At 34.9% G+C, this 18,723-nt stretch overlaps 1 protein-coding gene across 1 annotated transcript in view; it reads left to right on the forward strand.

The window, feature by feature from the left end:
• The first annotated feature begins 3,647 nt into the window (after positions 1-3,647).
• Positions 3,648-18,723, forward strand: part of LOC133565196 (nuclear receptor subfamily 5 group A member 2-like) — a 53,769-nt gene continuing 38,693 nt past the window's right edge. Inside the window, exons 1-4 of the mRNA XM_061919498.1 lie at positions 3,648-3,839; positions 5,304-5,422; positions 5,593-5,734; positions 10,863-11,512. Coding sequence (XP_061775482.1) covers positions 3,818-3,839; positions 5,304-5,422; positions 5,593-5,734; positions 10,863-11,512 — 933 coding nt within the window. The 5' untranslated portion in view covers positions 3,648-3,817. The remainder of the gene's footprint in view (positions 3,840-5,303; positions 5,423-5,592; positions 5,735-10,862; positions 11,513-18,723) is intronic.

Below are 18,723 nucleotides of genomic sequence, written 5' to 3' on the forward strand. Positions count from 1 at the left end.
TATATATATATATATATATATATATATATATATATATATATATATATATATATATATATATATATATATATATATTATATATTATCTACCGCTTATTCCCTTTGGAATTGCGGGGGCGCTGGTGCCTACTTCAGCTACAATCCGGCGGAAGGCGGGGTACACCCTGGACAAGTCGCTACCTCATCGCAGGGCCAACACAGATAGACAGACACCATTCACACTCACATTCACACACTAGGGCCAATTTAGTGTTGCCAATCAACCTATCCCCAGGTGCATGTCTTTGGAAGTGGGAGGAAGCCGGAGTACCCGGAGGAAACCCACGCATTTATAAGGGGAGGACGTGCAAACTCCACACAGAAAGATCCCGAGCCTGGATTTGAACCCAGGACTGCAGGACCTTCGTATTGTGAGGCAGACTCACTAAACCCTCTTCCACCGCTAAACCCCTATATATATATATATATATATATATATATATATATATATATATATATATATATATATATATATATATACATCCATCCATCCATCCATCCATTTTTCTACCGCTTATTCCCTTTTGGGGTCGCGGGGGGCATATATATATATATATATATATATATATATATATAAATAAATACATACAGTATACCGATATATATGTGTGTGTGTGTGTGTGTGTGTGTGTATACGCACACACATACATACAATTTAGGAAATGTTTGGTGCTTCCTATTCTAATTAGGGACTTTTATTGTGGAATACAGCAAGGTTTAGAGTTATTTATTCATTAAATAATATGCTCATGACATTTGGTAGTTGATTTGACGAACATTCTTGTAGATGAATTGTTGTTGTGTGCAGATAACACAATAATAATGTAAATAAATCAGTGGAAACACTTCATACTGTCTTTAAAACTAGTGATTAGGTATTATAGCCAAACATCTCAATTTGTGTTTCATCTGACATCACACGGACAAAGTTAAGAGCTTCTGGAGGAAAATTCTGTGGTCAGATGACACAAAAATTGAGCTGTTTGGCCACAATAACCAGCAATATGATTGGAGGAGAAAAGGTGAGGCCTTTAATATCAAGAACACCAATTCCTTCCATCAAGTATGGTGATTAGAATGGTCTTCTCAAAGTCCTGACTAAAACAACACATTTAGCTGAACTGCACTAATTTTGTCAAGAGGAGAGGTCAAAAATTAAACCAGAAGCTTGCCAGAAGCTTATGGATGGCTACCAAAAGCGCCGTATTGCAGTGAAATTTGCCAAGGGGCATGTAAGCAAATATTAACATTGCTGTATGTATACTTTTGACCCAGCAGATTTTGTCATATTTTTAGTACACCCATAATAAATTCATAAAAGAACCAAATGTCATGAATGTTTTTTGTGTATATGCTCCAATCTTTCCATCACAAAAAAATAAGAGTTGTAGAAATGAATGGAAACTCAAGACAGCCATGACGTCATGTTCTTTCCAAGCGTATGTAAACTTTTGACTAAGACTGTATACAGATCATATTAATTTGGCCACACGCAGAAGATTTTTTTGAATTAATTATTTACTTTTCCATTAAATAATGTCCATAAATGTAAAAAAAAATAGACTAGGATTAGGGCCACATAGAGAAAATATATTTTTATAATTTTAATATATTTTTTTAATGAATTAATATCCTTCATATGTCAAAAATAGACATATACAGGGGATATTAGTTAGGACCACAAGCGCAAGATACAGTTTTTGATTAATAATTCCTTTCAATTAATTAATATGTATGTCAAAAATAGACATATATAGAGAATATTAATTGCTCCACATGCAGCAGATTAAAAAAAAAAAAAATCATATTAGTTTATTGGGTTTGTAGCCTCATAATTGACAGGAACAGTCAAACATATCAAATCGTCCTGTGTTTTAACACCCACTCCTTACAAGGGACAAACCCCTCCACCGAAAAAACCAACAACAATCCTAATAATAGTATCAATAATGAAATACATAAAAATATGTGAACATATTTTTCAAATATTTAATATCCTCCTAAATGTAAAAAATAGACATACATAGAGGATATTAATTAGAGCCACAAGCATACGATATATACAACACCTGTTATATTATTATTATTATTATAAATTTTTTAGTCAAACAATATGCATTTATAGAGGATATTAGTTAGGGCCACCAGCAAAATAGACATTTTTTTTTTTAAATAATCATTACATTTTAATGAAAAAATATCCTCTATACTTGTCAAAAAATAGACATATCTAAACATATATATACATATATATATATATATATATATATATATATATATATATATATATATATATATATATATATATATATATATATATACAGTGGGGTAAAAAAGTATTTAGTCAGCCACCGATTGTGCAAGTTCTCCCACTTAAGATGATGACAGAGGTCTGTAATTTTCATCATAGGTACACTTCAACTGTGAGAGACGGAATGTGAAAAGAAAATCCAGGAATTTATATTGTAGGAATTTAAAATAATTTATTTGTAAATTATGGTGGAAAATAAGTATTTGGTCAACCATTCAAAGATCTCACTGATGGAAGGAGGTTTTGGCTCAAAATCTCACGATACATGGCCCCATTCATTCTTTCCTTAACACGGATCAATCGTCCTGTCCCCTTAGCAGAAAAACAGCCCCAAAGCATGATGTTTCCACCCCCATGCTTCACAGTAGGTATGGTGTTCTTGGGATGCAACTCAGTATTCTTCTTCCTCCAAATACGACGAGTTGAGTTTATACCAAAATGGATACATGGATGATACAGCAGAGGATTGGGAGAATGTCATGTGGTCAGATGAAACCAAAATAAAACTTTTTGGTATAAACTCAACTCGTCGTGTTTGGAGGAGGAAGAATACTGAGTTGCATCCTAAGAACACCAGACCTACTGTGAAGCATGGAGGTGGAAACATCATGCTTTGGGGCTGTGTTTCTGCTAAGGGGACAGGACGATTGATCCGTGTTAAGGAAAGAACGAATGGGGCCATGTATCATGAGACTTTGAGCCAAAACCTCCTTCCATCAGTGAGAGCTTTGAATGGTTGACCAAATACTTTTTTCCACCATAATTTACAAATAAATTCTTTAAAATTCCTACAATGTGAATTCCTGGATTTTTTTTCCACATTCTGTCCCTCACAGTTGACGTGTACCTATGATGAAAATTACAGACCTCTGTCATCATTTTAAGTGGGAGAACTTGCACAATCGGTGGCTGACTAAATACTTTTTTGCCCCACTGTGTATATATATAGATATATATCTCTCTATATATATATATATATCTATCTATATATATATATATATATATATATATATATATATATATATATATATATATATATATATATATATATATATATATATAGTGTGTGTGTGTGTGTGTGTGTGTCTAGTAATAGTAATAAACCATTAAGACTTGTCATGCATTAAACCTGTGCAGGCATTTTTTTTTTTAATAGGCGGCAACAAGGCGTTGGTCACGTGACCCTGCCTGCACCAATAGCAGCGAAGCAGCGCAAGTTTGCGATAAGGACAAGGTAGTGAAGAGCGAGGAGGCTGAGGGACTTTCAGTCTTCTTCATTCTTCACTGCTCATCAACACGTTTGCAGAGTCCTCTTTGCCTGCTTTTTTTTTTTTTAAATTAAAAAAAATAAAAAATTCTATTGTGTCTCGGACGGATTCGTTGCTGCTATTCCAGCAGCTGCACATGCAAGGCTGCAGAAACATATTTCATACTCAAGACGATCAGCTCTCTCCGCCTTGCACTTCCGATGCTGGGAGACAAAGCTCACGGTAGGTCGCTACTTTTGGTTCTGTTCTTCTTGTCAGACGCAGAAACCTGCAGACATGATCACGTCGTTTTCTTGCCATATGACCCGGGGTGCATTTGTCAGAATGATCACATGAATAATGTTGTATGTTCATGCAAAAACGCGCATGTGACCTTTCCTTAACGTACATGTAACGACAATAACTATAATAAATTGGTGGTATAATAATGTAGAAAAAAACAAGCATCGGCGTTTGCATGTTTCTGGTTATTTAATATCAATAAAGGGAATAAGCGGTAAAAAAAAAAATATTGTATTTGTGTCAATTGGTAATTCGTTAGATTTTTTGAAACATATTTTGTTAACTGTGTTGATTTTTTTGAAACATATTTTGTTCATTATTTTAATTACTGTGCCAATTTAATAGATTTTTTTAGATTATTTTTCTTGATTTATTAGATATTTTTTAAATCCATAGTTTATTCGTTTTTTAAAACTTTTTTTTAATTCGTTATATTTTTTCAAATATATTTTGTTAATTTTATGTCTATGTTTAAAAATATATATTTTAATTTATTAGATTTTTTTTAAATATACATTTTGTTACTTTATTTTTTTTTTTTTTTAACCCAACATTAGAGATTAATAAGCCTCTCTCAACATTTACCTGCGTCTTTATTATGTCATTAATTGTTTTGCAGATTTGCATTGACAATAGTTAGATAGATAGATAGATAGATAGATAGATAGATGGATAGATAGATAGTACTTTATTGATTCCTTCAGGAGAGTTCCTTCAGGAAAATTAAAATTAAAAGATTTGAGATCAATTTAAAAAAAAGTAAAACGTAAATAATGGGGGTTTAAATGGAAACAAAATAGAGAAATATTACAATAAGAATAAAAAATAAAAAGCAACAATGGGAATAAAAAATATAACAGTACAAATAAGAATATAACAAGACAAAGTAGTCAGTAGTTACCATGTTAAGAAAAGGTATATTGTTATTTCACATAAATATGAGCTATATCAATGGGTAATGCATCCGAATGATTTTTGTTGTTGTTTTTTTGTCCATTTTTTAGATTTTTTTTAAACCCAACGGTGCGGATAATTAATTTATACCACAACATTTTCTCTGCGTCTTTAGTATGTTATTTATTGTAATGCGAATTTGCATATATGCCTATGTAAAAATGCATAGCCCATATTTTAATAAAGACAAAATCAATAGCCGCATACTAAAAGAGGTTGTTTTTAACGACAATAAAATAATTTGCATACATCAAAATCACGTTATCATAATGATCAATTGTTGGAATATATTACGGTAAATGAATAAAAACACTCATTTGTGGCGCCTGAACGAAACTCAATTAATATGCTTGTCCTTGATATTGTACACTCACGCACAGGACGTCCTTGGTGCGTGTGCATGTTCGTGCGTGTGCGTGTGCGTGTGTGTGTGTGTGTGCATGCGCACAGGTGTGACTTTGAAGGTTATGGAATACACTTATGATGACGACCTGGAAGAGTTATGTCCTGTGTGCGGAGACAAAGTGTCCGGCTATCACTACGGCCTGCTCACCTGTGAGAGCTGCAAGGTAAAAAATAAAATGAAAAAAAAGCATAGAAATTTATTTTTAATAATATTTTGAATGGAATAAATGATTAAAACATGATAATAATAATAATATAATTTATTATAAATATAACATCATTTTTGATGGCGAAATATGCACATTTTAATGCAGTTTGTGGTTGTTTTTTTCAGGGCTTCTTTAAAAGGACTGTGCAGAACAACAAGAGGTACACCTGCGCGGAGAACCAGGAGTGCAAAATCGACAAAACCCAACGGAAAAGATGCCCTTTCTGCCGCTTTCAAAAGTGTCTTAACGTCGGGATGCGGCTTGAAGGTAAACCTTTCCTATTTTATGAATTTTGAAACGTTAGGAGTAAATATGGGTTCTCAACCTTTTTTTCAGTGATGTACCCCCTGTGAATTTTTTTTGGAATTCAAGTACCCCCTAATCAGAGCAAAGGGTTTTTAGTTGAAAAAAAAAAAGGGGTAAAAAAGTAAAATACCGCACTATGTCATCAGTTTCGGATTTATTAAATTGTATAACAGTGCAAAATATTGCTTATTTGTAGTGGTCTTTCTTGAAATAATTGGAAAAAAAGATGTAAAAATACCAAAAAACTTGTTGAAAAATACACAAATGATTCAATTATAAATACAAATTTCTACACGTAAGTAATCATCAACTTAAAGTGCCCTCTTTGGGGATTGTAATAGAGATCCATGAACTTAATTCTAAACATTTCTTCAAAATCTTTAACATTAATAATTATGGAAAATGAATATTGCATTGTTGCATTTCTTTTCACAGTTGATGAACTTATATTCATATTTAGTTTAAGTATTATTCAATAAAAATATTTATAAAGGATTTTTGAATTGTTGCTATTTTTAGAATATTTTTTTAAAATCTCACGTACCCCTTGGTTTACCTTCAAGAACCACTGCATTAAATGCGTCACAATCCTGGAAGTACATCAAAATGTGTCCATGTTTGGAAGTGGCGGTCGTGTGACGGTCACGTGACCCAAATTGGCAGCCTGTCATGCTAGCAAGCTGGTTCCCCCCCAAAAAGCTAATTTTCTGATGTTTAAGCACGTTTTTAAAGCCACTCGACGGCTGAAATGCTTTAAGACGGTGTCGAATATTACATTATGTACAGGCTTTTACATTAATACTACAACTAAACTCTTCCTATCTTATTTCCTCCAATGAAATACAATAAACAAACAGGCGGGGGAATATCGCTAATTAGCCTGGGCTTCTCAAGATCTCAAAATGTTTTACTTTGAATTATTTTGTTTGATTTTAAATGTTTTTGATACTATAAGAAAAAACAACAACAATGAGCTTTACTTTTTTTGCTTTACATACTTTTATGACAACTGTAAAAAAAAAAAAAAAAAAAAAAATATATATATATATATATATATATATATATATATATATATATATATATATATATATATATATATATATATATATATATATGTGTATATATATATATATATATATATATATCTTATCTCAGCTACAATCCTACGGAAGGCAGCGTACACCTTGGACAAGTCGCTACTTCATTGCATATATATATATATATATATATATATATATATATATATATCAATCAATATATATATATCAATCATCAGGAGCTTTCTTCCTGATGATTGAGGGAACCCCTCATGAAACAGTTCTGTAGAGATGAAGTAGTGATTGTGATTTTTCCCCCACACACACACACATATATATATATATATATATATGTATATATATATATATATATATATATATTTATATATATATATATATATATATATATATTTATATATATATATATATATATATATATATATATATATATATATATATATATATATATCAATCAATGTTTACTTATATAGCCCTAAATCACTAGTGTCTCAAAGGGCTGCACAAACCACCACGACATCCTCGGTAGGCCCACATAAGGGCAAGGAAAACTCACACCCAGTGGGACATCGGTGACAATAATGATCCAGTGGGACGTCTATATATATATATATATTTCAGCTACAATCCTACGGAAGGTGGTGTACACCTTGGACAAGTCGCCACCTCATTGCATATATATATATATATATATATATATATATATATATATATATATATATATATATATATATATATATATATACATATATATATATATATACATATATATGGGGAGAGGCTGGGGAGAGGGAAGTCTCGGTTTCCTTGCTTAGGTTGTTGCCCCCGCGGCCCGACCTCAGATAAGTGGAAGAAGATGGATGGATATATATATATATATATATATATATATATATATATATATATATATATATATATATATATATATGTCCATCCATTTTCTACCGCTTATTCCCTTTCGGGGTCGCGGGGGGCGCTGGCGCCTATCTCAGCTACAATCGGGCGGAATATATATATATATATAATTTAGGAAACGTTTGATGGTTGGTATTCCAATTAGTGACTTTTAATATGGCAGATTTTATGTTACTCCTTCATTAATGAAAATGCCAATGGCATGCAGTAGTTGTTTTGATGAATATGCGTGTAGATTAATTGCTGTTGTATGTAGACGACACAATAATAATGTAAATAAATCTTTGGAAATGCTTCATAGTTTTTTCAAATCTAGTTTTGAACGAATTAGCAACACATAATAATTAGTTCAAATCATTGTATGAACCAAGGGAATGTTCATAATAATGTATCATATATGATTGTGCCATAAGTCATGCTTTTGGAAATGCTCATTGTTATGTATGAACGCTAAAATACAACATTCATTGACGGGAGAATTAATGAATTTGAATTTATTTCTCAAGCACATTCTAATCATAAAAAGTAGATTCAGATTCCACATTTTATGAAAAACGTGCAGCATTTCTGCATTTTTAATTCATTAAAATGCAGAAATGTGGTGCCTCAAACAAAACAGTTTAAATTTACGCCGCCTTCTGCCCGATTGTAGCTGAGATAGGTGCCAGCGCCCCCCGCGACCCCAAAAGGGAATAAGCTGTAAAAAAATGGATGGATGGAAATAAAAACTTGCAGATCATCCTGGCATATCACAAGCCTGAATTGAGTGTTTACTAAGCCAGCACTAATGATGCGTGTCACTGGGACAAAGACGACATTTGGAGATATGATTTGTTATATTTTTATCAGTGACGGAGCAGGAAGGGGTTGGTTATCACAATGAGAGTATTGTGAGGACAGGCAGGAGCTAAAGAGGCGCCCCCCGCGACCCAAAAAGGGAATAAGCGGTAGCAAAATGGATGGATGGATGGATGGATGGATGGATAAACACTAAAAAGCATGGATGGATGGAAGTGGGACAAAAAAGGTATGTTTTGTACAAGTGACAAAAATCAGACATTGGATTTTTTTTTAATACATTCCGCAGTCTAAAAAGACCTCTGGATGATTGGGACACTTAGGACTAACAGTAGACAATGACAATGTGAAATGGAATTAAATCTTTTTTGTCCTTAAAATTCTACACACAATACCCTATAATAATAGTAGCTACTATCCATGCTTCTACCGCTTATCCGGGTTTGGGTCACGGGGGCAGCAGCCTAAGGCGGGTCCGACCAACGCTGCTTGTTTTATTTATTATGTTTGTGTTATCTGCGATGAGGTGGCGACTTGTCCAGGGTGTACCCCGCCTTCTGGTCGATTGTTGCTGAGATAGGCAACAGCGCCCCCCCCCCCCCTCCCCACGACCCCAAAAGGGAATAAGCGGTAGAAAATGGATGGATGGATGGTTGGATAAACACTAAAAAGCATGAATCGATGGAAGTGGAATAGAAGAGCATATCGGTGAAGTGTATGTTAAGTAAGCGGTAGAAAATGGATGGATGTTTGTGTCATTTTGGGTAATTGCCAGTTTTGTTTGTGGGTTGTTTTATAACTGTCGCATTGCCAACATTTTTTTAAATACAGTCCGCAGTCTAAAAAGACACCCGGATGATGTTTATTTTATTTATTTTGTTTATTTTTTATTTATTTATTTTATTTGTTTATTTATTTTGTTTGTGTTATCTGCGATAAGGTGGCGACTTGTCCAGGGTGTACCCCGCCTTCTGGTCGATTGTAGCTTAGATAGGCACCAGCGCCCCCCACGACCCCAAAAGGGAATACGCGGTAGAAAATGGATGGATGGATGGATAAACACTAAAAAGCATGAATGGATGGAAGTGGGATAAAAGAGCAGATCGGTGAAAGGTATGTTTTGTAAGCGGTAGAAATGGATGGATGGATGGATGGATGTTTGTGTCATTTTGGGTAATTGCCAGTTTTGTTTGTGGGTTGTTTTATAACTGTCGCATTACCAACATTTTTTTAATACAGTCCGCAGTCGAAAAAGACACCCGGATGATGTTTATTTTATTTATTTATTTTATTTGTTTATTTATTTTGTTTGTGTTATCTGCGATGAGGTGGCGACTTGTCCAGGGTGTACCCCGCCTTCTGGTCGATTGTAGCTTAGATAGGCACCAGCGCCCCCCACGACCCCGGAAGGGAATAAGCGGTAGAAAATGGATGGATGGATGGATAAACACTAAAAAGCATGAATGGATGGAAGTGGGATAAAAGAGCAGATCGGTGAAATGTATGTTAAGTAAGCGGTAGGAAATGGATGGATGTTTGTGTCATTTTGGGTAATTGCCAATTTTGTTTGTGGGTTGTTTTATAACTGTCGCATTACCAACATTTTTTTTAATACAGTCCGCAGTCTAAAAAGACACCCGGATGATGTTTATTTTATTTATTTTTTATTTATTTTATTTTTTTATTTATTTTGTTTGTGTTATCTGCGATGAGGTGGCGACTTGTCCAGGGTGTACCCCGCCTTCTGGTTGATTGTAGCTTAGATAGGCACCAGCGTCCCCCACGACCCCAAAAGGGAATAAGCGGTAGGAAATGGATGGATGGATGGATGAAAGTGGGATAAAAGAGCGGATCGGTGAAAGGTATGTTTTGTAAGCGGTAGAAAATGGATGGATGGATGGATGTTTGTGTTATTTTGGGTAATTGCCAGTTTTGTTTGTGGGTTGTTTTATAACTGCCGCATTGCCAACATATTAATATACATTAATTTATGATAAATAATACATGCATGTGCATTTTTGTGCAGCTATTTCCCCCCCCAAAAAGCTTTGTTCCGACTTCCTGTGCTGATATTCCCAGCCCGGCTGCAAGAAAGCACCTGCGGGAAAACAGACACATTCTGGGCGGGCCTGATAAAAAAGCTGTTTTAAATCAAATCTTCTATTTAGACTGGAAGAAGGAGTGAGACTGGAATCTTCTCAGCCCTAAAAAAGGAAGCAAAGTGAAGCTTGTTGACCATCCTCACTGTTTGATTGCAGAATTTGTTCTTCTTCTTTTTTTTTTTTTTTTTAAAGTGAGACTTTTTGCGCGTGTTTTGACAGCTGTGCGCGCAGACCGCATGCGTGGGGGCCGGAACAAGTTCGGGCCCATGTACAAGAGGGACCGGGCCTTGAAGCAGCAGAAGAAAGCTTTGATTCGATCCAGCGGCTTCAAGCTGGAATCCGCGGCGGCTCCCGCTCTGTCCGCCTCGCCGCTGCACGGCGACTACGGCTTCCCCGGTCACGCACACGGCACGGCGGCCATGCCCAAGCACATGCTGCCGTCCACGCCGGACTCCGTCACCCCCACGGACTACGAGGTGGCCCTGTACGGCCCCGCGTCGCTGGCCGTGCAGCCCCACGTTGACTACAACCCCTACCCGGCCTTCCCCGGTCGCGCCATCAAGGCGGAGTGTCCCGAATACACCAGCTCGCCCGAGTCCCTGCCGGGGTACTCCTACCCGGACGCCTACGCCGCCTGCGCCTCACCGCAGCCCGCCGGGCTGCCGCCGCTGGTGGCGGAGATGCTGCGCTGCGACCCGGACGAGCTGGCGGTGCAGAGCAAGATCGTCAGTCACCTGCAGCAGGAGCAGGGCGGCCGGGGACGCGCCGACAAAGCCGGAGCCTTCGGCCTCATGTGCCGCATGGCGGACCAGACGCTCTTCTCCATCGTGGAATGGGCGCGCAGCTGCCTCTTCTTCAAGGAGCTCAGGGTGAGTCCCTGCACCAACATTTTGTTTTGTGTGTGTGTGTGTGTGTGTGAATATATATATATATATATATATATATATATATATATATATATATATATATATATATATATATATATATATATATATATAAACAAATACAAGTTTCAACTCTACCTCCCTCAGAAAAAATTAAATTTGACTTTTTACACCTGTTTATCTAAATGACTGTCCAAACCTGAATTTGATTTGATGCAGGTTTTGACAGGTTTAAGGCTCCAACTATTTCACATCAAATGTTCCACTTTCAAATATTTTTGAGGCAATAAATTGCATTATTTGTGTGTTTGCCATAATAACACAATTATTTTCTTTGGCAAAAACGAAAAAAAGAAACATTTGAAAAAACAAATCACACAAACACACTAACACACACATACGTATATATATATATATATATATTCATATATATATATATATATATATATATATATATATATATATATATATATATATATACACACATATATAGAAACATATGTTTTATACATTTTACTATGTATATTTGCATACACATTGTTTATTTTATATATATATATCCATCCATTTCCACCGCATATTCCCTTTCGGGGTCAATATATATATATATATATATATATATATATATATATATATATATATATATATATATACTGTATATATATATATATACACATACGTATACACATATATATATTTGCATACACGTATGTACACACACACACACACACACACACACACACACACACACACACACACACACACACACACACATATATATGTATGTATATACAGTATATATATATATATTCCATTAGTGTACGCCTTTATACACTGCATTTAATATATATATATATATATAATATATACACATGTATATATGTATATATATATATATATTTAATATATATATATATATATATATATATATACACATGTATATATGTGTATATATATATATATGCTATATTCTATTAGTGTACGCTTTTATACACTGCATTTAAAACAATATATATTTATACCTGATAAAAACAAAAACAATTACAAAAATACACACATTTTCATATATATATATATATATATACAAATAGAATTAATTAATTATTATTATTGTTATTATTATTATTATTATTATTATTATTTCATCCTGACATATCACCGGCTGGTGTGACCGCAATTGGGGCCTTTAGCAGAATAAATAGTACTTTTTTCACTTTTTTTGTTCACATGAAACAATTGTTGTACTTTTTTTTTTTTTAACCAAACCTGAATTTCATTTGATGCAAGTGTTTTGCAGACCAAATCAACAAGTGATTAACCTGGTTTACGGTTAAACTACTGGAAATGAAAAATGACAGTATGCAATTGTTTTTTACTATAATATTACTTGCCACTTTTTACAGTAAAATCTATGCAGTCGTTTTTACAGTGCATTACTGTAAATGGAATAGCGGCAAAATTCTGGCGATATGAGTTGCCACTAATAAAATTCATAAAACAACGTCGGAAGTTTTGCACTAACATTATATAAAATAAAACCATATATTTTTTATTTACATTATTATTTTATTTTTCTCAAAATTCACTGTGGCAGAGGGGTTAGTGTGTCTGCCTCACAATACGAAGGTCCTGAGTATAGCCAGGGTTCAATTCCAGGCTCGGGATCTTTCTGTGTGGAGTTTGCATGTCCTCCCCTTATAAATGCGTGGGTTCCCTCCGGGTACTCCGGCTTCCTCCCACCTCCAAAGACATGCACCTGGGGATAGGTTGATTGGCAACACTAAATTGGCCCTAGTGTGTGAATTTGAGTGTGAATGTTGTCTGTCTATCTGTTTTGGCCCTGCGATGAGGTGGCGACTTGTCCAGGGTGTACGCCGCCTTCCGCCCGATTGTAGCTGAGATAGGCACCAGCGCCCCCCGCGACCCCAAAGGGAATACGCGGTAGTAAATGGATGGATGGAAATAAAAACTTCATTGTACTAAGCCAGCATTTGGAGATATGATTTGGTATATTTTGTATCAGTGACGGAGCAGGAAGGGCTTGGTTAGCACAATGAGAATATTGTAGGGGATAGGCAGGAGCTAAAGCAGAATTTTAATTTAGGGCCATTTGACGAAGAATATATCACACTTTTTCATTTGTGTAAACATTTTTTTTTAGACTTTTTTAAATCAAAATTTGAATACATTTTACGTTTTTTTTTTTTTACTGAATCCCAAAAGGGAAAAGTGGTTGAAAATGGATGGATGGAAATTCATATAGGAAATAAATTGTTCGATAATTACATTGTTTTTGCAAAATGACACATTTCACATAATCAAAACATACATTTGCATATCATCCTGCCACAACACAGGTAAGGATGCTGTGCACCACCTGAGAAGTCTTCTTCTATATAATTATCAGTGAGGGAGACAGGAAGGGGCTGGGAAGGGCCGACCTTGGCAAAATTGGGGCCCAAAGCGGAAATTTATGTTGAGTGTCCCAACATAATACATATTTTTCACCTTTTTGTTGTTCTTGTGAAACAATTTTCATTCATTTATTTATCTTTTTAAACAAATTAAAATTGTATTTATTCCGGATTTGTACAACATTTTTTTTATGGAAAACACATTGTTATATTTTTCTTCTATTTGTTTAAAAATAAATTGCAAATTTTACATGATTGAAACATGAATGTTTTTACTGACCAATGGCAGGCCAGTATTCAATCAACTACCACTGCCCATCACCAGGGACAACTACATAATACATGTAATATTACACTTCATCAGTGATGGAGCAGGAAGCTCCTAATAACACGTTTGCAGTCAAATATATGAAGCGACCGATCATTCAATAAATGTATTGTCACGTCAGCATATTTAGTATATAACATATATTTAAAGGTATGTATTCATGAAGGAAAGGAATGGGCAAATAGATTTGTGGATTTGCATGTAGAATTTGACCAATTGATTATTCTCTTTTGTTTTTATGAGGATATTTATATTAATCTCGATAAGGCAGTTGAATTGAACCCAGACTAAAAAAAAATTTCACAATGAAAATGTTGTTGATTTACAGAAAAATCCTTTGTAACTAATTAGCCAGCGCTGTCCAAAACAGATAACACATGCATTAGTTTTCTGTTCATATCCTCTATATTCATACTGGCTGTCGCTAAACTCTGGAGTCGCAGGCATAATGGCATATGTTATTTAATTATAAAAATAGTTATATATATTTATTAAAAAGACTACATATTATATAAACAAATAACATACATTATATTTTATTGTTAACATATTATTAACATTCTAATGGTATTTATTAATTTTAAAATATTTACATTTACTGTGAATTATTATGTATAATATATGTTTTAGATTTTAATCACGAACATGTATTTATTTAATTTTTTTTTAAATGGCAAATTTTTGCTAATGTGACAAATATATACATACAAACGTATATATATATATATATATATATATATATATATATATACTGTACATGTGTATATATATATGCACACGTACATACATATACACATACATATACATATATGCATCTATACACACATATATATAAATATATATATTTGTATATATATATTTATATAAAAATGTATGTATATATATATATATATATATATATATATATATATATATATATATATATATATATATATATATATATATCCATCCATCCATCCATTTTCTACCGCTTATTCCCTTTCGGGGTCGCGGGGGGCGCTGGCGCCTATCTCAGCTACAATCGGGCGGAAGGCAGGGTACACCCTGGACAAGTCGCCACCTCATCGCAGGGCCAACACAGATAGACAGACAACATTCACACTCACATTCACACACTAAGGCCAATTTAGTGTTGCCAATCAACCTATCCCCAGGTGCATGTCTTTGGAAGTGGGAGGAAGCCGGAGTACCCGGAGGGAACCCACGCATTCACGGGGAGAACATGCAAACTCCACACAGAAAGATCCCGAGCCCGGGGTTGAACCCAGGACTTTTCGTATTGTGAGGCAGACGCACTAACCCCTCTTACACCGTGAAGTCCTATATATATAATATATATATATATATATATATATATATATATATGTAGGTGTGGGAAAAAATCACAAGACTACTTCATCTCTACAGATCTGTTTCATGAGGGGTTCCCTGAATCATCTTGATTGAGGGAACCCCTCATGAAACAGATCTGTAGAGATGAAGTAGTCTTGTGATTTTTTCCCACACCTACATATTGCGCTCTACCACGGTATCGAGCACTATTCTCTGGATAATCCAATCAAGACATATATATATATATATATATATATATATATATATATATTATATATATATTAGTGCTGCGAATCTTTGGGAGTTCCACGATTCGATTCAATATCGATTCTTGGGGTCACGATTCGATAATATATAGATTCTTTCGATTTAACACGATTCTCGATTCAAAAACAGTGTTCTGTGGTCTGACGAGTCCACAATTCAAATTATATTCGGAAACAGAGGACGTGGTGTCCTCCAGAAAAAAGAGGAAAATACCCATTCAGATTGTTATAGGTGCAAAGTTCAAAAGCCAGCATCTGTGATGGTATGGGGGTGTATTAGTGCCCAATGCATGGGTAACTTACACATCTGTGAAGGCCCCCTAATGCTGAAAGGTCCATACAGGTTTTGGAGCAACATATGTTGTCATCCAAGCAAGCAACGTAATCATGGATGCCCCTGCTTATTTCCGCAAGACAAGTGTTACAACAGCGTGGCTTCGTAAAAAAAGAGTGCGGGTACTTTCCTGGCCCGCCTGCAGGCCAGACCTGACTCCCATCGAAAATGTGTGGCGCAGTATGAAGCGTAAAATATCACAGCGGAGACCCCGGACTGTTGAACGACTGAAGCTCTACATAAAACAAGAATTGGAAAGAATTCCACTTTCAAAGCTTCAACAATTAGTTTCATCAGTTCCCAAACGTTTATTGAGTGTTGTTAAAAGAAAAGGTGATGTAACACAGTGGTGAACATGCCCTTTCCCAACTACTTTGGCACGTGTTGCAGCCATGAAATTCCAAGTTAATTATTATACGCAAAAAATAAAAAAAGTTTATGAGTTTGAACATCAAATATCTTGTCTTTGTAGTGCATTTAAGTGAATATGGGTTGAAAATGTCTTGCAAATAATTATATTCCGTTTATATTTACATCTAACACAATTTCACAACTCATATGGAATATATGCTGAATTTCCCCCAGGGATCAATAAAGTACTTTCTATTCCATTCTATATATATATATATATATATATATATATATATATATATATATATATATATATATATATATATATATATATATATACATATTTATAAGGTGTGTCCAAACTTTTGGCGTGTACCATATATGTATTCATATATATATATATACATATATATATATATATATATATATATATATATATATATATACACACACACCTTCTTATTCAATGCGTTTTCTTTATTTTCATGACTATTTACGTTGTAGATTGTCACTGAAGGCATCAAAACTATGAATGAACACATGTGGACGTATATACTTAACAAAAAAAAAGGTGAAATAACTGAAAACATGTTTTATATCGTAGTTTCTTCAAAATAGCCCCCCTCTGTTCTGATTACTGCTTCGCACACTCTTGGCTTTCTCTCGATGAGCTTCAAGAGGTAGACACCTGAAATGGTTTTCACTTCACAGGTGTGCCTTATCAGTGTTGAGTAGTGGAATGTATTGCTTTATCAATGGGGTTGGGACCATCAGTTGTGTTGTAAATGACAATGTGTGTCCAAAATGTTGTCCTGCACTGTGTAGGGTTTCCCGCAGCGATTTGTTGTGAAGGCGGCTGTCTTAAAAACAAAGAGCCCCCCGCCTAAACTAAAGTCCTACATTTTTTTAATTTTTTTTGTCCTGTCCAGTTTCTCAGGCAAATCATATAGTTGATGTAGATACCCATATCGGCTGTTCAGATTTACTTTACAAAAGAGAAGTGTAGGATACTTCTTTTGTTGCCTTATTTGTATTTGACTTTATTAAATGTATTTATATTACCATTTGGTGCTAAGCTAAAGTCTTAACAAGCTGCTAAACTTCTACTGCCTCTCCCTCTGTCAGTACGTCTCTGCAGCAGCCAGCATTGTCCCACCCACACAACCATCTGATTGGTTAGACGCAGAGTGGTACCAGCCAATCAGCAGTGCGTATTCAGAGCGTATGTAACAACCAATCAGCAGTGCGAATTCAGAGCGGTAACAGCCAATCAGCAGTGAGTATTCAGAGCGTATGGAGTCAGTGTTCACGGCAGAGGCAGGCAGGGAGGAGACATAGTGCGGGTTAGCAGAAAGGTGCTTAGCAGGTGATCATAACGCAGCGGAATACCCCCAAATTATAATAAACACCTCCCATTCAACTATTAGTAACATCACTATGAGCCCGTTGACGTTCAGCTCTCTTGCAGTCCTTGAGGTGAAGGCTAATTAGCTTTTAGCGTAACATTAGCACATTTTTCAGTGTGTGCATGCATGAGTGTGTGTGTTACGGACAGCAAAGCCCTGTCTGTCTGAGAGAAAGACAAGCATTATTGACCTACAGTTATCAACTAAGTTATTTCACTTTACCTTTTTCTGTGTTGAAGCAGCGAAAAGGGAAATTATGTTAAATGACGGTTTTCTGTTTCTGATCATTTATATAATAATGTAACTGCATCATAAAGCCTACATTAACTCTATGGTGTTCAGGGATGAAAAGCCTCTCCTATTGCTATTGTACTATTTTTACAGCTATAGTTACATTAATCATTAGTAATGTAGCAGCCTAGTTTTGAATGGCTGGGTCCCTGCTATCATATGTTGATAAAATTATAACATCCATCCATCCATTTTCTACCCCTTATTCCCTTTTGGGGTCGCGGGGGGCGTTTACACAATAAAAAATCAACTATAGGCTTCCCAAATGCATGATGAGTTGAGCATATGTCAGCATGTGGCCCCACTTTTAACTCTTTTTTTAAAACGCTTATTGCAAACGCTCATTTACATTAAGTCATTCATTTGACATAGTCATTATTTTGTCTTAGTAAGTCAATATTTACTAAGTCAAATAAATGATATACTTAGTATCTCAGGTAACTCGGACTGTTTTGTGTTTTGTTTTTACTTTAC

The sequence above is a fragment of the Nerophis ophidion genome, linkage group LG01, assembly GCF_033978795.1.
Source record: "Nerophis ophidion isolate RoL-2023_Sa linkage group LG01, RoL_Noph_v1.0, whole genome shotgun sequence".
Taxonomy (NCBI): Eukaryota; Metazoa; Chordata; class Actinopteri; order Syngnathiformes; family Syngnathidae; genus Nerophis; species Nerophis ophidion.